At 41.6% G+C, this 25,790-nt stretch overlaps 1 protein-coding gene and 2 long non-coding RNA genes across 4 annotated transcripts in view; 2 read left to right on the top strand and 1 right to left on the bottom strand.

Annotated features, from left to right (window-relative positions):
- NHS (NHS actin remodeling regulator) overlaps positions 1–25,790 on the bottom strand; it is a 366,882-nt gene that overhangs the window by 30,677 nt on the left and 310,415 nt on the right. For both annotated transcript variants that reach the window (XM_032756640.2, XM_058441608.1), the window contains exons 2-3: positions 17,378–17,530; positions 12,745–12,878 (exon numbers count right to left, since the gene is read on the bottom strand). In XM_032756640.2, the coding sequence (XP_032612531.2) occupies positions 12,745–12,878; positions 17,378–17,530 (287 nt within the window). The remainder of the gene's footprint in view (positions 1–12,744; positions 12,879–17,377; positions 17,531–25,790) is intronic.
- Positions 1–25,790, top strand: part of LOC131383919 (uncharacterized) — a 64,555-nt gene that overhangs the window by 31,491 nt on the left and 7,274 nt on the right. The gene's annotated exons all lie outside the window — the stretch shown is intronic.
- LOC131383920 (uncharacterized) lies at positions 14,760–25,370 on the top strand. The gene is made up of 3 exons (XR_009214326.1): positions 14,760–14,886; positions 22,962–23,036; positions 25,182–25,370. It is a non-coding gene; the product is annotated as an uncharacterized LOC131383920 (long non-coding RNA).

Below are 25,790 nucleotides of genomic sequence, written 5' to 3'. Positions count from 1 at the left end.
CAACTCCAGATGTGCTCTGTCAACACAAGCCTGCCTTTGATGCAAACAGGGCATTACAGAATACTACACCCAGTCTATTTCTCTTCAGCCTGAATTCACTGGTTCTCCATTTCTAAATGTTATCTCCACTCTTCTGCTGCTGATGCCACATGTCCATCCAGTCTGAGAAAGTGAGAGGGGGAACCAGGCCAAGCTCTTTCACTGGACTAGACTGTAGGCTTCCACATGCTCCTCCAATCTTGTCCATATGTCCTTTGCTTCCTGCTTCTGTCACCCAACAGGGGTGTGAATGCAGCAACTGCACTTGGTCTTTTAGTCTCCCTGATTTTTATTAACCCCCCAAATTCCCTCTGTTCCACGTGGCACCCCAAGCAGTGCCTATTGAATATATTTCTGACTTGGCAAGAAAGTTCTGTGGTCTGGAAGTTTTTATTTACCTTCACTCATAAATGGGGCTCTGGGACGTTGTCTCCCTGGGAGCTTTTCAGGAACCAGCACTTCTCTCAGAAGAATGTGACCATCTCTTAGTCCCCTCCATTCCGCCCAGTCAGTCATTAAAGGTCTGCTTGATGGAGATGCTTTTCTTTTAAAAAATTTTGGCCGGGCATGGTGGCTCATGCCTGTAATCCCAGCATTTTGGGAGGCTGAGGCAGGTGGATCACAAGGTCAGGAGATTGAGACCAGCGTGGCTAACATGGTGAAACCCCGTCTCTACTAAAAATACAAAGAATTAGCCGGGTGTGGTGGTGCGTGCCTGTAATCCCAGCTACTCAGGAGGCTGAGGCAGGAGAATGGCATGAACCCGGGAGGCGGAGCTTGCAGTGAGTCGAGATCGCACCACTGCACTCCATCCAGCCTGGGCGACAGAGTGAGACTCCATCTCCAAAAAAAAATTTTTTTTTAATTTTTAAATTTTTTTTAGAGATAGAGTCTCACTGTCACCCAGGCTGGAGTGCAATGGTGCCATCATGGCTCACTGCAGCCTCCAACTCCTGGGCTCAAGCGATCCTCCTGCATCAGCCTCCCAAGTAGCTGGGACTGCAGGCACGTGCCACTGCACCTAGTGGAGATGCTCTTCTTGAAAGGCGTGAGGTGTACAACCAAGTGTTCTAGGTGGCTTGCCCAGGTCATTCTCTCTCTCTGGCCTGTGATTCTCCACACACGTATCTACATGACTACTGTTGTTAGTGCAGGGTTGGTTCTTCAGAAAATAGCCACATGCCTGCTGATTTGCTTAGTTTGGGGACACCATCACCACCACAATGGCTGCTCTGACAATATGCCTGGGGGCTTTCTCATGGCTTTTTGAACAAGGAGGCTGGGCACCCTATTGAGCCTCCTGCATTTACACCTCTGCAGCATGGTTTATGCCTCAATGTTATGTACACTGGAATGCTTTCCACTTCACATTTCCAAATAGATTACTGTTAAGGAAATTCCTAATTGATCCTGTCTGAGATTTAAAGATTGTCCTCAGTATCTTGAAGGATTTTACATGTGGCAAATGATTATGCTGGAAGCTATAGTCAGCTCCTAATGGAGATCTAAAGCATCAAATGTATTGTAGCATCAGCTGCCTGGTTATATTGGCTTCCTGGCTTCTCATGTAGACCACTGCTAATCCCTTAGAAACATGGAGTCTCACATTTGTGGCCAATCTGAGGTGGAATGATAGGCCTCTGGGCAAGCCAGTGCAGCTTCTTTGCTAGAGTCAGCTTAGTTTAGACTTCATTGAATCAGGTAATCAGGTTGCTGTCATCCTAACATCTGTCTGTGTAAGTCTCTTCAATCATAAATCTGCCCTTGGTGGACTTTCTCTGACTCATTGCTTACTTGTTTGCTTGCTTCCTTGCTTAAGAAGGAAAATGTACACACATTTTTTTTATTATGTTTTTGAGACACAGTTTTGCTCTTATCACCCAGGCTGGAGTGCAGTGGCAGGATCTCAGCTCACTGCAGCCTTTGCCTCCTGGGCTCAAGTGATCCTTCCACCTCAGCCTCCCGAGTAGCTGGGACTACAGGTGTGCGCCACTATGCCTGACTATTTTTTCTTTTCTTTTCTTTTCTTTTCTTTTCTTTCTTTTTTTTTTTTCTTATAGACAGAGGTCTCACAATGTTGCCCAGGCTGGTCTCAAACTCCTGAGCTCAAGTGATCCACCAGCCTCAGCCTCCCAAAGTGTTGGGATTACAGGTATGAGCCACCGTGCCTGACCCACACAATTATTCAGGAAGGGAATGGCTAAAGAATACCACCTTAAAGGGATGGGGAAGGGGTGGGAAGCAGGGGAGTGGCCAGGTGGGGTGACTCAAGTGTGAATGAATGAAGAATTCCTTTTAAAGTAAAATTTTAACTTTGTGATCAAGTGATGTAATATAGGAATTGTATAAAAGGGAAGAATTATCTGATAGTCATCTGTGGGCTCTTTGACTCAAAGGCTCTTTGACTTGCATATTTAAAATTCCTAAGTGTATGACTTTCCCCTTTTGGTTGTATAGCAAGCTGTTTTTGTTTTCGTTTTGAGACAGAGTCTCACTCTGTCACCCAGGCTGGAGTGCAGTGGTGCAATCTCGGCTCACTGCAACCTCTGCTTCCCAGGTTCCAGCGATTCTCCTGCCTCAGCCTCCTAAGTAGCTGGGATTAATGGGCACCTGCCACCACACCTGGCTAATTTTGTATTTTTAGTAGAGATGGGGTTTCACCATGTTGGCCAGGCTGGTCTCGAACAAACTCCTGACCTCAAGTGATCCGCCTGCCTCGGCCTCCTAAAGTGCTGGGATTACAGGCATGAAGCAAGGTGTTTTAATCCACAGTTATGCCTTACTGTTCCATTTAAAATTATATCATTAATCTATCAATAAATATTCGTGGTTAAAATGAAACGAAAATACTGCTTTCCAAAGTTATTAAAAGTTAGCTATTTTCTTCCCCACCTCTTTCAGGGTGGTTGTTATTCATTTGTAATGTAGTTAGGTTTATTTGGTGCTGTTTGTTTTCCATTTGGGGTTCTCCTCACATCTTGGTTGATGATAATTATTTATTTATGGGGGGATATATAAAACATTACCCGAGCTATAACCCAAAAAATATACTCAGAGAAATGCCATCCCCCTTGAACCTGCCACCACCATCCCATCCCCCCATTCTTTCTACCCCACTCTCACTCATCCCCTGTAGGGAAATCCATCTCATTTATTTCTGGTTTATCCTTCCTGTACAGTCAATTTCATTATAATGCATGTTTTGAAAATTCAAGTTTGTTCCACTGTGATCGATATCAATGTGATTGATATTGATTCAGATTTGTTCCAATGTGATTGATTGTTCCAATGTGATTGATATCTTAGGTATCACTTGAATACCTAAGATATCTTAGGTATTCACGTTTGAGCATAACGTGAGACTCTCTAGATGAACGCAGCAACTGCACACAGCTGAACTGAGCTGCATAAGAGTACATAACACACACACACACATCAAATATCTACCAGCCACCTCAGTTCACTCCATATATTAGGAGCCACACCTGCCCACACCTGGTGTTATGACCTTCCCTCCAGTTTCAGGTAACCTTCCTTTCAGTCCTTCCCAGTAACTCACAAGCTATGGCCCTTCTGTTGCCCAATCCCCAGGCACCTCCAGGACTTTTTCTGGGTGAAGTGCCAATTTATTGCAGTATTTGTGTATTTTTAACCAATGTGTATAACTGCGCTATTGTATTTTATTAGGTTCCTATTTGTGTGTGTGTGTGTGTGTGTGTGTGTGTGTGTGTGTGTGTTTGTATGTGTGTGTGTGTGTTGTCATGGAAGAAATTTTTGAGTGTTGTGCCCCTAACTCCCATTTTCTCCATAAGCCCTTTGTTTTTTATTGTGCAATTTTGCACAGTGTGGAGATTTTTAGGGATGCATATGTTGTGTCACAGCAGAATGGACTCTTTTATGCAAATAAGTGGTTACTTGTATATTTTCTTGTATAGTTATAGATCACTTATGACTGGGATACATTCTGAGAAATACGTCCTCAGGCAATTTTCTTGTGCAAACATCTTAGAGTACTTACACAAACCTAGAAGGTACAGCCTACTACATAACTAGGCTATATGGTAGAGCCTATTGCTTCTAGGCTGCAAATCTGTGTGGCATGTTACTGTACTGAATACAGTAGGTAATTGTAAAACAATGTGAAGTATTTGTATATCTAAACACAGGTAAACATAGAAAAGGTACAGCAAAAATATGACATTATAATTTTATGGGACCAACAGACTATATGCAGTCTGTTGTTGACAGAAGCATTATTATGTGCTATATGACCACATACCCTTCTTTCTAACATGAAGAGTAGCGTACTGTAGGCACTTTTTTGGGCTTTGCCTTTTTCAATTAAGAATATGTCTTAGAAATCACTCCTTATCAGTTCATAAAGGTCTTCCTGCTTCTTTTATTCCATCACTCTTCTATGTATAGGTATTTGGGTTGTTTCCAACATCTTGTAATTGTTAGCAATGCTGAAAGAAATAACCTTTTTGTATTACTGGAGGTGTATCTTTAGTAGAATTGCAGAAGCAAAAGGTAAGTGCGTATGTAGTTTGGTTAGATATTGCCAAATTGCCCTCAGTTAGGTTGGACCACGTTTGAATTTCCACCAGCAACGTATGAGAGTGCTTGTTTCTCCAGTTTCACTAACAGAATATATTGTTACATTGTTTGATTTTTGCCAGTCTAATAGGTAATATGTGGAATCTCAGTGTTGTTTGCATTTCTTTTTTTTTTTTTTGAGACAGTCTCCTCTGTCACCCAGGCTGGAGTGCAGTGGTGTGATCACAGCTCACTGCAGCCTCAACCTCCCCAAGCTCAAGTGATCCTCCCACCTCAGTCTCCTGAGTAGCTGGGACTACAGGCATGCACCATCAGGCCCAGCTAATTTTTGTATTTTTTTGTAGAGACGGGGTTTCACCATGTTACCCAGGCTGGTCTCAAACTCCTGGGCTCAAGTGATCCTCCCGCCTGAGCCTCCCAAAATGCTGGGATTCTAGGCTGCATAATGCTCTGGCCTGCATTTCTAATTGAGAGTGAGCTTGAACAATTTTTTTTCAGTTTAAGAAACATGTCTATATTTTTTCTGAATTGTCTGTTCACATCTTTTCCTCAATTTTTCTTCCAAGGTTTTGCTCTTTTCTTTATTCCTCAATTTTTAAGAGGTATTTATCAATTAGAGGTATTAGCCCTTTTTCTGTTGCACATATCTTCTCCCAGTTTTTCAGTTGTCTTTTGATTTCCTTTATGGTGTTTGGGCTTGCAAAAATGTTTACTGTTTAAATGCATCAATCTTTTCTTTTTTCTTTTCTTTTCTTTCCTCTGTATTTTTAGCCAGAGTTAGAAAGTGTTTCCCTGGACTGAGGTCAAAGAATAGTTCATGCATATTTTCTTCTAGTACTTGTGTGGTTTCATTTTTTAGGTTTAGGTCCCTGATCCATTTGGAGTTTACTGTTGTGTATGGTAGTATGCATCCCATTAAATGATTTTTAACTAGAGGTGATTTTGTCCCCTCAGGGAACATAGTGCAGTGTCTGGAGATATTTTGGGTTGTCACAAGTGAGGGGAGGGGCTAAGGATGCTGGCAGACATTGCACAATGCACAAGATGGTCCCCACAACAAAAAATTATTTGGCCCAAAATGTCAACAGTGCTGAGGTTGAGAAACACTGATCAAATTTTTCCTTTCACCAAATGGCTATGCAGTTGTTCCAGCATCATTAAAAAACTCCATCTCTTGCCTTAGTTATTTGTGATGTTGCCTTTATTGAATGTTTTTATGTATACTCTGGTCTCTTTCTGGACTTTGTGTTTTATTCTACTGATACATCTGTCTATTCATGTGCCAATACCACAATCTTGTAATTATAGAGGCTTTAAATATGTCTTAACGTCTGGTAGGGCTAGGTTTCCTTTTTCAGTGTTTTCCTGGCTAGTCTTATATGTTTGTTTTCCCATAAGTATCTAACTCCATAAAATAAAGCTTATTTGTACTTTTATTGAAATTGTGTTAAACTTATTAAGTAACTTAGAGAGAACTGATTTGTTTGTAGTGTTGAATCATTCTATCCAAGAACAGGGGATGTCTTTCTATTTGAAAAAGTCTAATGTTGTGTCTTTAAAGAGTGCTTTAAAGTTTTTCCCATAGAAGTTTTACACATTTCTGGTAAATTAATTCCTAAGTATTTAGTCTTCTTTGTTATTGCTGTAAATGGGGTTTTCTCTAACATTAGATATATATGCATACATATATGCATATATGTATGGAAACATTAGAGGCATTTCTAATTAAAAATAGATACTGAATTTTGTTTAAAGCTTAGCCAGTATCCAAGGAGCTAACCATATGGGTTTTCCCCTCCTAGATCTGTTAATATGATATATGATACTAATAGATTTCCTAATATTGAACCAACCTTCTATTCCTAGAATAAATCCCATTAGTCATAGCATATTAATCTCCTAATATAATATGATGTTATATTCTGTTTGCTAATGTTGAATTTAGTATTTTTGAATCAATAATCATGAGTGATATTGGTCTGACTGTCTTTATCAGTTTAGGTGTCAATGTTATACTTGCTTCATAAAAGAAGTAGGGAAGTTTTGCTTCATTTTCAATGTTCGTAAACAATTTATAGAGCATTGGGAACATCTGGACTTTGAAGGTTTAGTAGAATTCCTCTGGGAAACCATCTAGGCCTGATGTTTTTTAGTGGCATGGCTCCTTAATAACTTCTTCTGGTTCTCCCATGGAAGTCAGTCTGTTTAAGCTTACCAATTCTAATGAGGCCAATTCTGGCAATTTTTATTCTTCTAGGAAATTATCCATTTCATCTGGGTTTTCAAATTTATTTGCACAGAAGTCTGCAAAATAGTCTCTTATAATTTTTAAAATTTCTTTTGTTTCAGTGGTATTTTTTCCTGTCATTGCTTATTTTATTTGTGTTTTCTCTCTCTTTTTCTTGGTCATGTTTTTTCAAACAATCAGGACCTAATTAATAAATAAAAATCTTGTGTGTGTTTAATGTATAGAGCATATAGTTGGGTTTGCTTTGTGAGCCAAATTGAAAAGTTTTTAAATAGGCAAATTAAGCTCACTCATATTCATTGATATGACTAAACTCTGATAAATGTTATAATTATGTGTATTTTGTTATATTTGTTATGTTTCTTCCTCTGTAAGATGTGTTGTCTTCTCTCTTTATATAAAACAATTTTTTGGTGTTTAGGAAGATTTGTATTTTTTTTTTTTTTTTTGCTAGTAGTCTTCTTTGTTCTTATACCATTTTAATGTCCTTAGTCCCCTGTTTTATTATTCAAGCCTTTACTATCTGGTTAACTAGTTCTTATTGGTATCCTTTAACAGCCACTTATTGCCTAGACAGTAATCAATTAGCTTATTCTATTTTCTTCTTTACCTCTCCCTTCTCTCATTTTTAGTTGTATCATTCTCTGTTGTCACAACATTTAAAATTGCACCTTAGTTTTCTATCTTCACCTCTACTATACTTTTAGTTTTAGATCTACATTTACATGTATTAAAATGTATGCTACCCATCCTTTTGCTGACATTTCCCCAATTATCCCTTGGTTGGATGAAGCTTGTCCTGTGGTAGATGCCTCATAAAGGACTCATGGGTGCAAAATTCTCTAAGTTCCTGTATGTTGAAAATTGCTTTTCTATACTTGATGAACAGCATGGTTGGACATAAAACCCTTGCTTCATGTATTCTTTCACTGATCTTTTGCAATCACTCTATGTGGATCTGCTAATCTATCTCTTACTCATTTGTGTGGCTTTGGTATGTTTCACAAGATCCCTAGTTTAATGGCACCATCTTCTGTCAGTTTGTTGAAGTTCAAATATTTTAGTGTATTTGTTTGTTTTGGTGGTGAGGCAGGAGTTGAAGGACACACACAACTCCTGCGTGCCCTTGAATTTTTTGGTTTTATTTTGTCTTGCAGGGTCCTAGACATTTCCTTTTTGCCTCTTTTCTTCTTCACTCCCAATTGCTGAAGGGCAGATTTCCCTTCCTGTTTGTCTTTTGTCTCCCCCAGAAGCTTTACATAGAGAAAACTGCTCCTGTAAAATATGCATACTTTTAGGTCCTTTTTTGTAGTTTGTGTCTATCTGAAAAAATTTGTAGTATTTTTCAGACTTAGGGCAGACAATTTTTCTGGTGGTGGTTTTAGATCAATCTTAGGACCCACTGCTAGTTCATCTCTTCCATGTAGCTTTCTGAATCTGCCCTCCCTCACCTTGTAACAGGAGGAAATATGCTGAGACTTGGTGTTTTCTCTCCTTTTACTTAACAGTCAATTTGATGTTTGGGAATTCTCTGTCCTCAAGTTATGCTGATGGTGTGTTTTTCTGTGTAGTTTTATTTTTCCCTTCTTGTTCTATATCATTTTTGGAGGAAATAATGGGAGATGGGGACCTAGGGTATCACCGTTATCGTCAGCTACCTGGGAGTCTCAGTGTATATTTCGATCCACCAGAAAACCTGTGCATTCAACTGCCTCAAACAGGCTACTTTCTAGCCATCAGCACTGTAAGTCTAATAGTTTTTGAGCACATAAAAGTATTGTTTCTTACCAAAGAAAGGCTGTGTAGACTATTTCTAATGGTTAGTACCAAGAGTGAAAACACATGGTTGGATTTGCAGGGAACAGGCTACCTGTTACAGCTCTGGCAAATGCTCCTGTTTTGATACACATTTGCCATTCTCAATTTGACCACAGCCTAGACAAGGAAGAAAAATTCCCCAGAAATTCTGCCTGGAGGCAAATGACTTTCAGTAAGTAGGTTTTTGTTTAGTACACAAACACACCTCACTGGGAACCCTTTCCTCTCCCTACCTTTCCCTAAATAATCAGTATTCTGACGCTTAACAAGTCAGTCTGCAGCCAAGAGTTCATGTGGACAGAAGTTGATCCCAGGCAATTTCTCTTTCATATTGCCCTTGGGAACATTTTTACTACAAACTTTTTACATTTGGTTCCTAGCCAGGCCCAGATAACTCTTCAGATCCTTTACCAGCCTAAAGCTGTAGTTTATGTGGTGCATTAAAGAAAAGGTTGAGATGCTATGTGCAAGTGTTGATTTCGTCAAGTTTGTTTCAATCTCTTCTCTGTAGCTCAGGTCCACAGTAACTTCATGTCCCAAATAAATCATCTTAAACTAATCTCTGGCTATAGAATTTCAAAATCCAGCAGGATGGAATAGATACCCTTTTTTTTTTAAGGAAGCCTTTCTGTGAAGTGACCTCCTTTGCCACCCTTGATAAGTAAGGACTCTTAGATGGGCTTTAATTAGAGATACTCCTTGAATTTTCAGCTAACAAAGGGTTTAGGGTTTTATGCTAAATTGGCTCGTCCTGTTTCCTGTGAGTTCCCCCTGGAGAACTTTTGGTACAAATTAAATGTCAAGAAACCAAGCGTCCTCTCTTCTCACTTGTAGGAGTTATGAGGTTACTTTGGAGCCATCACCAGATGCTACTAGACAGATGACACTTTGTCCCTTGAAATTTTAAAATATCCCATGGCGCCCTTAGGAGTTCACTGCAGTGCCCTAAGGCACCTCAGCACACAGTTTGGGAATCACAGATATACAACCTTCCAGCCTTTTCCCCCTATGCATATGTATATGTGCACATACATATACACTCATTGACATTTTTTGAGATTATACTATACACAAATTTATAAACTATGTAAAAATCCCTGATAATAAAATATACATTTTCCCATGTCATTAAATGTTCTTCTCTAACACTATTTTTGATATTGTATTCTATCCTATAGTTATATCAGTATTCATTAAACTAAATCCCTATTGTTAGACATTTGGGATATTTGTGATTAACTTTCCCATTGTAAACAGTGCTTTGATGAACACCCTAGTGAATAAATCTTTGCATACACTGATTATTGCCTTAGGGTAAATTCCTAGATATAAAATTGCTGGATCAAAGTTATGAATATTTAGAGTTTTGCCCTCTAGAAAGAGTGTAACAATTTATACTTCCTCTAGTCTTATATGTAAGTATATGTTACAGGCTTTTCATTTGATGGTAAGAATTTTATTGTAAACGATTTTGAATATAGACTCACATTCAGGTATTTTAGGCACTGCACAAATACAAATACATATACATAGTTTAATCTTATTTATAAAATAGTTTAATCTTATTTATAAAACATCATATTTAGCCTCCTTAACAACCTTGTAAAGTTGATATTATCCCCATTTTACAGATAAAGAGACTGGAAGTCAGAAAGATACAATAGCTTTTTCCAAGTCACACATCCAAAAAGTTGTAGTGCTGGGATTTAAACACGGTTAGACCTATGATCTTATCACCATATTATAGATACTTCAGGGAATTTATTGGCTAATAATAATAATATCTGATGTTTATGTAGTGCTTATGTATGAGGTACTGTTTACATGTATTATCATGTTCAATTCTCATGCCAAGGCTATGAGGTACTATCTACTTCTATCCCCAAGACACTGAAATGACTAACTTGCCAGGGTCATACAGCTCGCAAGTGGTAGAGCTGGTATTCAGTCAGGCAGTTTAGCTTCATGGTCCATGCCATTAATGACCAAGGTACAGTACAATAGCCTGCAGAGTTGCAGAAGACTGTATATCAATCTCATTATGAATGCTTTCTTAAAGGAAGAAAAGCATGGCTTCACCAAATCTCATACATGAAAGGAAAGTTGTCTAAGAAAATGTCTATCCAGCAATTTGACTACAAATTTCCTGTCCCTATACCTGCAGCCATTTGTCTTTCAGCAATATACAGTCTTGTAAGTTTGAACTATGTTCTATCCAGGCCTAAGGGATATAACTCAAATGAAAATCTTCTAATCCTTGTAGTGACCCAAACTCTTGAACAAATAAAACAGTTAAAATTACTTAGAAATACTAAGTATTATCATTTGGGATGGACAAACTTACTGAAGTTTACCTAAGTGTAATCCATAGTCCTCTCTTATTGATGTTTGTTGGGTAAGTAAATGAAGTACTCTCGTTGCTATTCATCATTTTAAGCTTTTTCCTATAGTCTTACTTTAGTATTTAGACATTATTAAAAATTATGCAGATCATGAGAAAGGGTTATATTTTATGTAATTTTTGTAAATGCTCAAAATCCTTCTCTTTCACCTCCCCCTTCCAAGAGAACCAACTTAATTAGCCATAAAACATGTTATAATGAATGGGAAAATATTTTAGCATTTTTATGCAGAAAATGCCTCATTAAAAGCAAATGCCTCAGCAAGCAGATTTGAGCTGCCTAAGAACTTCTGCTTTATGACAAATCACTAGCATGTGAAACTGCTCTATCTGAAGAACTAGAAAGCCCTAAGAGGCCCTTATCTCCTTTTCTTATCCTTGGGCTGCAGTGCAGCAATGTAGTGAGTGAGACATGGCACTCAGTGTGCACTTGATGAGCACTGAAGGACCTGCCTGCAGTCCAGCTACAAATAGGAAAAATGTTTTTATATTTTGTCCAATATCACTCAAGGTCTTATCTGGATGTTATATCATGTGGATTCATTTAGATAAAGTCTGTTTTTGGCTGGATATTTGGCACAATGTGACTCAAATATTTTGCATCTCTCTTGCGTATTGTAAAAGCCATGAGAGTGCACAATTTAGAGTCATACATGCAAATTTAATTTCTAGTAAAAACCTTAACTCGTACCCACACTATTGTAACTTCTTTAGACTTTGGGTCTTGAACCAGAATGACAAGACAGCAGGAATGCAGACATTCAGACAGGCAGTGTGGGCTGATTTGGTCACAAAAGCCATAGTCCCTCACTTCAGTGATGCCTGCTCAGAGGCACAAAGTGCTCAGTTGTCCCCACTGAGGCCCCAGAAGGCACATCTGCGGTGATGTGTTTGTAGTGGCTGCTGATAGTGTTTGCAGGTGTTCTGAGCTGGGCTCAGCTTTATCATCTGTGACCCATGCTTGAGGGCTTGGGCTGAGTTACAGCCACATCCATCTGGTCAGGGCTGAAAGCCCCAGAGGCGATGATGTTACCATGGTATTAAGTTACCCTGGAGAACTAGCCTCCTTTGGAGAATGGGAAAGCATGAAATGATGGCATGATCACTCTTCAAATGGTAATTTTTTGCATCACTTAAGTTCTTTACCAGATCACCCCACCAAGTCAGCCATGCTGTCACTTCACTAGTAATAACAGTAGTGGCAGCTGTGGTTAACATTTCTTGAGGTCTTACTCTGTATCAGTCAGTCATTGGGCTAAGCGCTTTACATGCCTTATCTCATTTAATCCTCTAGCCCTATAAACCAGGTACTATTAATATCCCTATATTACAGATGAGGGAACTGAGGGCAAAGAACATAAGTAACCTATCCTGAGTCCTTCGGCTTGCAAGCAGAAGAACCGAGGTTTGAAATATGTATTTTTTTCCCCGATTTTAGTCTGTAACTATTCTTGCTTTACTGCATTGTGCTACCAGTTAACTAAAAAATATGTCTGTATCCCAAAAAAGAGGCATTTCTTTCAGTAATGAAAGGAGGGGAAATGAATTTGTTCCCAAATGCCCATGATTTGAGCTCTTAGCCAGCCCAGCCTCTCTCACTGAGAGGCAGGAAACTGACTCCCAGACAAACTGATGTTTCATCAGCAGCAAGCATAGGGCTGCAGGTGGCCACCAAGCTTACCGTTAAAAAGTGACGGTCCTTAACCTCACGCCTCCTCTGGCTGTGAGCTGTAGGGTAGGCTGGCAGTGGAGGAGCTGCAATGGAAAACGGGGCAGCTGCTCTTTGCTCTCGGCGATCGCTCCGGCTCCGGTGTTCTGAGAAGGAGAAAAAGCAGTAATACTGAAATACACTTGGCATTTTAAATTTCTCTTTTCCCCTTGGGAGTGTTAGCAAAAGGCTGAAAAAAAAAAGTGAGTTTTCATTACTTTAGCTAATTTGTATACCAAATAAGATTTTCAGAATGGTTTTTAATTGAACTTTCACTTACTATTAATATGAAATTGGATGCGTACATTTCAGTGGGTCCATCTCATAATCTGTACAAGAGGGCTCACTTCTGAGTTCAGTGTGACTTATTTCAAAACAACATAAGCAACAACAACAACAAAAGTTGAGAACATAGTGGAAGATTTGCTGCCATCAGTACTGGAGTGGAAAGTAGGTACAGACACAACAGAGCTGCCCGGCCCACCCACTGGGTACGGGAGCTGGCTGTCACTGGCTCAGGGGAGCTGATTGCTACATATTCAGGAATTTGTGTGAGTCCATTTTTCAACTGTTGGTACCTGGAAATAACTCATGCTGGGAGTATTTACATCACATGTTTGCTGAGTGACTGAGAGTGAATTTATGCTTTCATCAAAGTCTAGTCTTTTAAAATTAGAATGTATTTCATTTCTCTGTATTTCGAATGGGCTGTGGTGGGTGCCTTCACTGCCATGGGCTTTTCTAGGTCCTGTTACTTGTTTCTGACAGGGCTCCCCAATGCTGGCTCCATTTTCTTTGCCCCATTCAATGTGCTGCCCCCTAAACTAGGAACTGAGCACTCTTGAACTTTCTATTTTCTATCCATGTCTGACTTGGCTGTCCATGTGCCTCGCTGCCTGAATGTAGTGTCTGTGTCAAGAAGATGTGATAGTATTCCCCATCTCCCTTTGCTTGGGATTCTTCTGACAAATGTTGGCTCCCATAAGCAATCAGAGCAAAGTCTTCAAAACCATGTAGGTAGTCTTTGCTAAACTGCCTCCAAAGTCAATGTTTATCAGAAGGCTGTTTAAGATAAATGTCTTCCTTGTTAAAGTGCCCACCTCCAATGCCACCATCATTATGCAAGCAAACAGTGGGCTTTTCTAAATGGGTAACACAAGGAAAAGTGTTTACTTTCTTAAATCAATACAGAAGAGTCGCTTACAGGTGTTACTGGTTAGGAAGAAGTGAAAGGAGGGGAGTAGTTGGAAGGGAGATATCAACTCAATTTTCCATTCAATTGCTCCCCTCCTACACAATCTTAAATATATGTCTTTCTTTGCCCTAGGCTGGGAGTAGGCAGGCTAGGTTAGTGGCTCCCTAATAATACCTTTTTCTGGTGCTGAGGTAGGGAGAACATTAGTCCACTAGAGCCTGAAACTGCAGTGGAATCTTGCTCCTTATTCCCTTAGACCAATGAAACTTATGCTGCAGCCTGAAACTTGAAAGGAAAGGAAATATAAAATATAATTATCTATTTATGGTTGCTTATGAATCTCTCTCTCCAGAGTTTATAAACATAAATGATAGCATCACATAAAGCCACTACTGGCTCTGAGCATTAAAGAATTACTAAGAAAAGGGGGAAAAAGTAATCAGAGCCTAAATAACTTGAAATACATGTAGATGCTACTTCCTCCACGAAGCCCTCCCTGAAGCTCTATGAAATGACTTGGTACATTTCTTCTTAGCCTCCCTATCACTGTATTGAAATTACCTGGTTACTTGTCTGTCTCTCCACTAGACCAGGGATTCCTTGTGGGCAGCATATGTTATTGCTTTTTGACTCTTAGGTTCTAGAACACTCCCTTGCCTTCAATAAAATTTGTTGGGGGGTTTGCTATCAAGCAGATCTTGAAGACAGCCAATTTCCAGGTTTTAATCTTGGTCCTCCGGCTCTCTCCTTACAGTCTCACCTCCAAAAGAAGCACAGAGCTGCTGCCACCACAGCCTCATTTGTCTATGTTTCATTATCCACTCCCTCATGGTGGAAGCAAGGCTATTCCAGCTGTCCAAATAGAGAACCTACAGGGATGCTCACTGCAGCGTTTGCTGAGCATGGCAGTTGTCTGATAGGTCAGTATTATTCATGGCCACCAGATGGCAGAAGCAGATTATGCTGATGAATACGGCAGTATGCTATTGTGTTTCTTGGACAAGGTTAAAAAAAAAAAAAGTCACTTTCTAATTTTAATTCTACACTGCATGTTTTTAATTCCATGATGGCTATAATTCTTGTTTATGGCTCTCTGCAGTGCTATTAAAACTACTACACCCAAGATATGCTATTGAGCCAACCGCAAAACAAGCCAGTCTGTGGAGGGTAAAATGCATCTCCACAGTCTTCCTTCCAAACCCCAGGAGGCCCCACATCCCTCTCTCACCGCCCCCCAGGAGGAAGTTCAGAGAAAACTGATATTGGCACTTGCTGTTCTTCAGTTCTGCTTTAAGTCTAAACCTGACAAAGCAGTGAAATGTGATAGTTTACGAGCAGCTTTGTGTTATCTGGTGGAATCCATAAAATCCTAATCAGGGATGACTTATTAATAAAATAAAGGGATAAAAATAATTATACCTAAAGGGCTAATGTTACCCAAGCTTTCGAATGATGGGACCTGAGAAAGGATTTGGTGAGAACAATCAGATTCCTTTATAGTCATCCTGTGCCCTCAATGTTCAACCAGTTTTTTGCAAAACTTGATTCAGTTCCACAAATGTTCATTGAGGACCTACTATATGTCACCTTCATGCTAAGTGCTTTGATTAAATTAATAAGATATCATCCTTGCCTTTGAGTTGCTCATAGATTAATGGCTTATTAGTGGTTGGTTGGTAAAACAGGCCCATAGTGGTTGATTATAAGATTCTAAGTGGCAGGATGGGAGGATGCACAGGATATTATGGGAAGGGTGCCTAATCCAGGCTGCAAAGGAATGGCAAGCATGGAAAGAAAGATTTTCAGAAGGTGGCTTAAGTTAAAAAAGAACTTCTTAGCCAACTATAAAATTGAAGTGAATGGTAAGTATGCCAAAGATGTTTCTAGAGGATACTGATCATCACTCTTCATTGTAAGTGTCACAATATCTTCCCCTAATAACCAAGGAAAATTTTTAGAAACAATTGCTTTATGGATATTAGGAGGTTAGCTCTTTCATTAAAAGGAAAAAAAAGATGAGGAGGGAAAAAAGATGATAATTGAAGGCAACAAACTATTGCAGATAAGGATAGGGGAAAAGGCAGGAGTTATACAAATGTGGAATAAATAAGATGAAAACAATATCACCATTTTGTTTCTCCACTTTGATAATGACATTAAAATATTTTACTTGCATTTTAATACTTTTGCAAAATGCCATTTCTTAAAAGATTGTTATCTCTAGCTTTCTCAGGACTGTGAGAGACATGTAAATATCAGTATCTATTTCCATGAGACACAGTGTATGGCAAGGAGGAAAAGAGCTCTGGCAGGCATTTCAGAGGCTTAGGTTGGGTCCTGGTACCACACCTAACCTGCTATGTGTGACCCTGAGCAAGTTTTCTCACCTTTCTAGGCCTCCACGTGTCCCACTAAAGAATGGGGGCATGGCCGGGCGCGGTGGCTCAAGCCTGTAATCCCAGCACTTTGGGAGGCCGAGGCGGGCGGATCACGAGGTCAGGAGATCGAGACCATCCTGGCTAACACGGTGAAACCCCGTCTCTACTAAAAATACAAAAAAATTAGCCGAGTGTGTTGGCGGGCGCCTGTAGTCCCAGCTACTCGGGAGGCTGAGGCAGGAGAATGGCGTGAACCCAGGAGGCGGAGCTTGCAGTGAGCCGAGATCGCGCCACTGCACTCCAGCCTGGGGCACAGAGCAAGACTCCGTCTCAAAAAAAAAAAAAAAAGAATGGGGGCATTAGACCGATCACTGGTTCTCGAGAGAAGCAGAAGAGCCCTCTAGGGGATCATTCTAATTGTTACAATGATTGGATGGGAGCCAAAGATGACAGCCATCCCATAATGCAGAGGATGGTCAATGAAAATGTGTCCCAGGTCTCACACAATTTTAAATGTTCCATCAGAATCTCTTATAGGGGAAAAACCTAGTGCCTATTTATGAGTCAAGCCAAATTCCCTTTTCATTATAATCCAAAGTATTTATTTTTTGCCCATATCTAATATATACTGAATGTACCAGTTTTTATGGCCATGCTCTCCTGCCCCTCGGAATAGTTTCTGAAGGTCTGTACTTAATCCAGACTTACTTTTGACAAGTGCAAACATCTGACTGCTTCATGATGTCTTCCAGTGGGGTCACGCCTGAGCATTTGCGTATTGAAATAGATATTATTATAAATAATTTCCTTTTAATTTCTCTTTATTATCATATTTAGACCATAATATTATTTTTTCTTATGTGTATGGGTAGGGCATATTACCCATGGATTTCATTTCAGGGTAGAAACGGGAGCGTTTCAAAGTACTTGCTACAATAAAGGGGTGTGTTGGGGCTGATGGGACAGAGGACACCTGGATGGGACAACCTCTGAGTTGTCTCCCGCAAAAGCCCCCAAGCCCAGGATCTGTCACCTCTGCGCAGGGCTTGCAGGCTCTGCCGGGCGTGGCGGTGCAGCTCCTCCACGCAGGGTGGCCTTGTGGCCGGAAGGAAGATGTTGCGCTGCTGGTGCCACGGGGCGCGGTAGTACACACTCAGCTTACTCTCGATGTCCAGGTTGGAGACAGCTGCAAGACAAAGAAACAGGGCATTGTCCATCAGTGGCTTTAAGTTGTGCTTTTGGCCAACCCTGGGGTAGGGAAGAGGACAGGAGTAAAGTCTGGGTGGAGTGGAAGTCCAGACTACTGCATTCACATTAAGAACTAACTCAAGGCCGGAGAAAGGTTTGGCATTTACGATACTGATAGGGACAAGCTTTGCCCCTGAGCCGAGGCACGGGAGGCTCCAAGACACCAACTGTCTACCTATGACTAGCTAATTTCCTCTCCGTACCTTCATTCCTCACCCTTGGCACAGTCGCTCATCAACACTGACAAGCCCCTGGCTAGCCTGCTTGGAGGTGGAGATGGGGGTCCTGTTTCTGAAAAATGTGGAGGAAAGCCTCAGAGATGAATGGAAAGGCTGCCTCAGCTCCAGCCTTCTGGCCGCAGGGCCTCAGAGCTGTAGTTCTGCACGCCGCCCCTGCTGTCAACCTGAACTTTGGCCTATACCTTGCCCTGCCTCTGTCCCTTGTGGTCCCGTCCCCAAGGTATCCTTATCATGTCCTACACCTACAGGCTCCATTGCCTGTCATCTTTCAAAGCAATGCTCTTCCTTGGTTTCACCCAGGGGTGAGCATACGCATTAAAGAAACCATCATAGGGGTAATGAGTATTGAGGCAGATGCAAGATGAGTTTTTGCAACTCATTCAAGAGATCAAGGAAGGCAGGCTTCCTTCCCCCAAACACAGCATTTAACTCACTCTCATCTTCTTCATGTACACATGGATCCTAGGATGGAACTCTCCATGAGTTAAACAGAAATTCTGCTGGAAGCAGATGTTAGGAACCAAGAGGATTTTTACTAAGAAATGGCTGCAAAGAGGACCTCACAAGTACCTGGGTAGCCTGTCAGCCTCGGGAATGGCAAGAACTGGCCCAGTCTGCTTTACTCTCCAGACACGCTATCCAGATCCAGACTCCTGTCCTGGGCCCACCCTACTCCTCCCACCTCCCAGTCTCATCTCTTTCCACTCTGGTTGAGTAATGGGGGATTGACCGAGAAATCAGGCTCTCCCTGCATGCAAAAGTCAACTCCTACCCAATGGGGGCAGAGGTCATTACTAAACCCAACAGAGAGGACCATGAATTCATGTGCTCATGACAGCTGGGAGAAGGGACAGAACAGAAAGCCTGCCTGTGGAAAGAATGGGCAAGAAGCCAGGTGGGCAGTCCTAGAAGTAGAGGGGCTTCTGAGCACCCCTTCCTTTTAGGCTCGTCTTTTCAGGAAGGTGGGAGCCAGGATACAGGGCTGGGCCAAGGTGACTAAGAGGTAGACCAGAAGACTCTTTTCTAGTCCTTCATTCCCTTAGCACTGCTGACCAGAGGCTTAGGGTGGTAACTTTTGACAGCCCCTCAGAAACCAGGCCAAGTGGCCATGGCTCTTTAATTCTTGTGTGGGGAAAACCTGAGCCCCTCCTATTTATCTTAATGTTGCTCTGAAGAAAAGACTCATCAGAAGTGCTTGTCAAAAACACAGATTCCTGGGCATCAGTGTAGACTTTGAATCAGAATTTCCAAAAGAAAGGCCTGGTAATCTATATTACGTGAAAAGTTATTTTTATCATCAGGCAGGTTTGAGAAACACAAAATGTCTTCTGATGATGCCTTGGGATCTTGTGGGAGTGAAAGGAGTTGGGCAACATGAGGGAAGGGAAGAGGCTGCTGAAAATGGAAACATCCATCCACCCATGGAACATTCCCAAGTAGCTCTTAGTCTCAGGCACGGTGCTAGGTGTTGGAACACAGCACAGAACAAAACACACAGGAATCCCTACCCTCATAAAGCATTTGTTCTCTGGCTTTGTGCAAAATGGCTTAACTGTGATTCTGCCTGGATGAAATAGTTTGGGAGCAATGACACTGGCAGACTTTTCCTATTTTGGTATTATACAGTTCCCTAGGGATGGTCTCAGGCATCAAGACTCTAGGGGCCTTGAACACCAAAAAGGTTATAGTCCTTACTCCTCCACCTCCACTTTTCTGCAGTAGGTGATCCCAAATTTCAGAATCAATTGGCATATCATAAAATTAGTGTAAAGATGTTCAGCAAATTCTCTTCCCTCATTATTAAATATTAAATATTAAATATTAAGTTACCTAAAAAAAAGCATTTTTTGGTGCCCATGCTTTGCTGATACCCTAAACACATTTCTACTGTGCTTGTTGGGCAAGCCAGTGCTGAGTTCCTGGGCTGCTAAACTCTGCCTGCTGCTTGGGACTGTGAATTCACAGATACAAAGAGTAATGCATGAGTTCCAGCATGGGCAGCCTAGTCATGGCTCCTGGGAAGAACCAGCCCTCACAATGACAACCTTCAGGGCCAGGGATCGTCACCTTTTTCTTTCCAAAATCTTTTTCTTTCTCCATTGAGAAGCTAAATCGGATTTCTGCCACACATTAGCAGGTGAACATTTCACTCATCAGTTGCCACCATCCTGTCTATCTCTTAGACAGGGAAAGGAGGAAAACTCTTTAATGCCTTTGCTCTCAGTGACGTCATTTGGTCACAGAGCATTAACTAGTATTATGTGTCCACTAGAGGCAGGCAGACAGGCACTAATAGAGCTCTTCCAGGGAAAACTGTCCCCTTTTTCCTTCTTTAAAAAATCTATTCATTTTCTTAAGTAACAGTTCAACCACAGTTGAATCCATTCATTCATGAGCTGCTCCACTGCCATTGTAAGGCTGCCCTGCATCTTCGGGTTCACCATGCTCCCTTTTCCTCCCTTTTTAACAATCTCACCATGGCTGAGTTATGCAAGATAGCAGGCTTAGTGCCCTAGGAATGTTTGTTCTCATAAAAACGGAACAAAGCAAAGCAAGAAGGTTTTTCCTCTGTTTATTTGGATACATCCAGGGGCCACTGTGTGATAGGCAGAATTTTAGGATGATTCCCAAGATTCCTGCCTTCTTGTGCACATACCCTGTATAATCCTCTTCCCTTGAGTGTGGGAAGAACCTGTGACTTATGTTACATTACAAGGCGAAAAGGGTTTTACGGTCTGTACTCAATCAACTTGAGTTAATCAAAAGAGAGCGTATAATCCTGAGTTAATACTTAAAAGAGACAAAAAGCAACAGAGATGCTCTCCTGTTGGCCTTGAAGAAGCAAACTGTCGTGTTGTGGAGAGGGACATGTGGCAGGGAATGGCAGGTGGCCTCTAGGAGCTGAGGGCCTCACTCCTACAACTTCAATAAACTGAATTCTGCCAACAACCAATGAACTTGAAAGAGAACTCTGGGCCTGAGATGAGATGAGATGAGATGAGATGAGATGAGATGAGATGAGATGAGATGAGATGAGCCCAGCTGACACCTTGATTTCAGCCCAGTTAACCCTGAGCAGAGGACCCAGTTAACCCATACCCAGACTCCTGACCCTTGGAAATTGAAAGATAATAAATAGGTGGTGTTTTACGGTGCTAAGTTTGCAATGATTTGCTATGCAATAATAGAAATAATAATAGAAAACTAATTGTATTAGTCTGTCCATTCTCATGCTGCTAATAAAGACATACCCATGACTGAGTAATTTATAAAGGAAAGAGGTTTAATGGGCTCACAGTTCCACATGGTTGCGGAGGCCTCACAATCATGGCAGAAGGCAAAAGAGGAGCAAAGTCACGTCTTATATGGTGGCAGGCAAAGGGAGCATGTGCAGGGGAACTCCCCTTTATAAAACCATCAGATCTTATGAGACTTATTCACTACCACAAGAACAACATGGGAAAAACCAGCCCCTGTGATTCAATTGCCTCCCACTAGGTCCCTCCCATGACACTGGGAATTATGGGAGGTGCAATTCAAGATGAGATTTGGGTGGGGATATAGCCAAACCATATCACTAATGCACACTCCCACTACTTTATCTACTTCTCTAGAGTCAGTCACTTGCTTTGTCTTGTCAATTCCTCCCCTCTGTTACTGCTCCCCAAGAAAGGGGAAGATAATGACAAGGGTTACAACAGGAAATAAGGCTCTATGTGTCATTTTTATCCTCCACAACAGGAAAAAGGTTATTTGGATGTATCTTTTCCCTCATCTAAGACTACAAGCTCTTGTGGGAAGCTCCAACCATATGCCAAGTTCTAAGCCAGGTGCATTATATTAATAATATCATGGTACCCTCACACAACTCAAAGAGGAAAATATTGCCCCTATTTTATAGATAAGGAAATGGGAACTCAGAGAAAGTAAGTAAATTTGCAAAGTCATCCACCTGGTAAGTAGAAGATCTGGGATCAGAAACCATCTCTGTTTGGCTTCTAAGCCACCCTTTCCCAAACCAATATTGAAATAAGTTTCCCTAAGCTAAGGGTGATGGGCTAGGGGAGTGAGAATGGGCCATCTGCCACATAAAAAGGATCTAGTGCTTTTCAAAATAAAGAACAAAGATTCAGAACTGCTACTCTCTGTATCATCCATAGCATCAGGTATAACCAAGAACTGAGTGACTCTTCCAGAAAGTGCCTAGCAGGAGGTTGGGAAGATGTGTTCTATTATGTCAGAAAGACAATACCACAAACAGATAACCACAAAACCAAACTGCTGAAAGAAAATGCCATCGCAGGAAATGTCCACAGGGCAATGAAAAGTCTTTATAGACTGATCTTAGTTCATTCCCCTGTCAAACACTGGAGATAATGGAATTGTCAAGATCTTGATTCATAATGATGTATTGGAAGGATGGATATGGTCACTGGGGTCCTCTGAAATGAGCTAACTTAGACATTAAGGAAAACTAGTGGCTGCCACTCTCTTGGAAAGACTAGGCTCATTTCTAAGAGCAGGAGGAAGCTTGGTTTTAGGAACTATTGGGAATGGGTAAAAATCAGGGGCAAACTTAGTCTTGCCCCAGCCTCTCTAGCCCCATCTCCCCTGCCCTGCTAGGGGTGCTACTCATTTGATTCTCTCTTTCCTAGCCTTGTGAGCATCCCACTGCCTTACAGCTTTATGCCCCCTGGGAGCAGTGCAAAATGCTTATTCTTGGCCTCCCTTCCTAGAAAGCCTCCTTACCTCACATCCCCACCCCACACTGGCTTTCTCCCCTGCTACTCCTTCTTCCTTAAGAAGGCGGAGGTGACAGCTGAGATCAAAGTTTGACTGCTACGTGTGGTGAAATTTTCAGAAAAATGCACAAAATGACTCAGAAATGGAATTTGTACCCCTTCAAGGGAGGGAAGAAAAATTTTTAAACGTTCTCAGAGTGCCTGCAGACACATTTACCCACCCACACCTTGCTAATCTTCTTCCTGCCCTTCTACCATCACAGCCACCCCCAACACACGGCTTTGTGGGCAGGAACACATCCCTCCACAAACCATCCGTTCTGGTGCCCCATGACAGGGAGGAGTGTGTTGGCATATTAATCAATTAATAAGCATCTGAAATTGTCAGTGTCACAGATACGTAGCCGGTTTGTTCTCCGGGTCCCTGCTACGCTGAAGCCAATCCTCAGGAGCCATCAGCTTGGTAAGCAAAATGGGAAATCTCCCTAAGGTGTCTGTTGCTGCTGCCTGAGTGCTCAGATCTATTGGGAGGATGGGAAGGGGATTTCAGCAAGTGAACCCATTTATTCCTGCCTGCCCTTTCTTCTTTGGTAACCATCCCCTTGCCCACTCTGCTTGGCAGTTTGGAGGAAAGAACAGGGTAAAGTACAAGGAGAGCAAGGACCACCAAGTCTCCTGTCACCTGCAGAGCAGCCTAAAGCCAGAGCCAGTTTCCCAGAGTCTTTCCTTGCTGGGTTTCCTGTTCTGTAGAACCATAATAATTCAGATTCGTTCCCCACTATGGATGAAGTGTCTCATGTTCACCTCTCAGCATCAGAAAGATTTAAGTCTCTTAACAAATTCCAGCATCTTGAAACATTCCAACACTTACAGAACAGGAGAACATATCTGTGTTTATTTGTATGCTAAAAAGATCTAGAACAATTTTTCCCATAGAAATAGTTTTCCCAGCTTCTGAAACAAAACGATGCTTCATACCAGGAAGACTGTTTAATTATTACTGTTACCATTGTTGTTTTAATGTCCAATATCCTGTGGAAAGACCAGTAGAAGCCTGTTCTAGTTGCAGTTCTGTCACCATGTGACATTGTGCAAGTCGTTGAACCTTTCCTGGATTCAAGTTCCCCATCTTTACAAAGGAGGGGTTTGAACTTTTTGATCTCTGAGTGCTGTGCTGCCCTGTCCTGTCCTGCCCTCCATTTGATGCCAGTCACCAAAATCCACCCAGACTCTGTAGTTAAGCTATGGCAGGATGGGCTGGTGGAAAGAGCTTGGGCTCTGGGATGGAAAGATGGATCACAGCATCAGTGTGATCCAGAGCAAGTCTTCTATGAAAGGGAAATCACAGAGCCTTCACGCAGTGGTTCAGGCTCCAATTAAGTAACAACATCCTTGGCATGTGTCACTGCTTAATAAATATTAGCTCCCTTTCCTGGGCTGAAAACAAAAGAAGATTGGGAGGCCAGGATCAGGGTCCAAATTCACAAGAGGAAAGTCTGGAGCTCTCCAAGTTTCTTTTTGCTTTATTTTGCCTGTCTTCTTATTGAGTGAAGTATAAACAAAGATGAGGCTATTAAAGATCACTCTTTGAGGGTCTCATTTCTGGAAACTGGAAAGAAGACTGCCCACAACTGGGGAGCCTGTGACCTCTCTGACAGGCTCAGTGTCCCCAAGTCTCTGCCATCTATTGACTCGGACAGCATTTAGTGTAATGACTCAGCGATCCTAACTCTGAGCCAGTGGCAGAGTTGCAGTCCTAGACATTCTTGTTAGCAGCAGTTTGTAATTTACTTGTTTATCTTCAGGTCATTCTGCTGCCATGTTCTATACCAGACAGTTCCTCCAGAATGTAAGCACATAGTCATCTGTCACAGCTCAGCTATTGTTTTAAGAAAATTCCTTTAGGCGTCTAGCAGAGTCATTGGATTCTACTACTGGAAGGGACCTCGGAAATTATGGACTTCTGTATTTTTTTTTTCAAGCTGCAAGAGCATGACACATTAGTGGATTGTGAAATCCATTTAGCAGGTCAAGACTAGCATTTTAAAACTGCACATTCTGCACATGTACCCCAGAACTTAAAGTATAATTAAAAAACAAACAAACAAACAGAAACAATGAAATAAAATAGAGCAGACTGGAAAATACCCAAGAGCACTGTATGCAGTGTTGTTCTGTGAAGCTATCACTTGTGTCACACATGTGCATGTGCACACACGTGTGTGTTTGTGTGTGTATGCTGGGTTGTGATGTAAAAATGTGTTTCTTACTCTGAGTAGCAGTCAAAACACTGTGAAAGCCACTGTTTAGGCCACTCCTTTCATGTGCTGATGAGAAAACTGAGATTAAAATATTTGACCCTAGATCACAGAGCTGATTTTTGGCAGAGGCAAAAACCAAAGCCAAGGTCTTCTGAGCCCAGGCCCATGCACTTCCCTCGGCAGCCTCTTCCTCCCATGGGGATAATCAGCCTAGCTTCTGCACCCTTCATGTCTCTTGGTCATTATTTTCTACGTTTCACATTTATCAGATTGTCTTTAGGCAGGGGAAAAACACTTTTCACCTGTGAATAGTACACATTCCATCCATTTTTATTTTAAAATTCCAGGTGCACTTCAGCTCAGAGAGCAGTTGTTGAGATGAACCAGCCACAGAAGCCAGGGTTTGCCCTGTGTTTATTTACAGAAGGACACACCCGCCAAGAGCTGCTCTGAGGGGACTATGGCTGCAAGAGAGGGCCCTGCCCATTTACCAGCAACAACTATGAGCCACTTTGAGACTTAGAGTATACATATCATCAGGGAAAGATGACATTGATGGAAAACCTTTGCTACAGCAGTGGAAACGCACACACTCCCCTTTCTTCCTTCTGGTTAAAGATAGAAAGCTGGGTATTCAATGTACTCAGGTATTCAGTATATGAAATATCTGAACTCCTTTCCTTCCCTGTGTTCTGTCTCTTTTGCATTCTGAGTTTTCCAGAGCAAATAACTCAGAAGAGGATTGGATCAGGGAAAAAGGAGAGCCCAACTTGGTTACCTTGGTTGGCTTGTATACCTAGAATGCCTGCACTGTTTGCCATCTATCTACCCTCCAAGCCTCATCTTCAACAAAAGCCTTCTACCTCCCACCCCCAAGCTGCTGGACCACTCACTGTTTCCCACCTCTCATTTGCACTCCTCACAGACTATCTTAGATTGCCATACACATCTGTAGC

The sequence above is a fragment of the Hylobates moloch genome, unplaced genomic scaffold (genome assembly GCF_009828535.3).
Source record: "Hylobates moloch isolate HMO894 unplaced genomic scaffold, HMol_V3 SCAFFOLD_7, whole genome shotgun sequence".
NCBI classification, from domain to species: domain Eukaryota; kingdom Metazoa; phylum Chordata; class Mammalia; order Primates; family Hylobatidae; genus Hylobates; species Hylobates moloch.
This window is presented reverse-complemented; position numbering and strand designations above follow the sequence as displayed.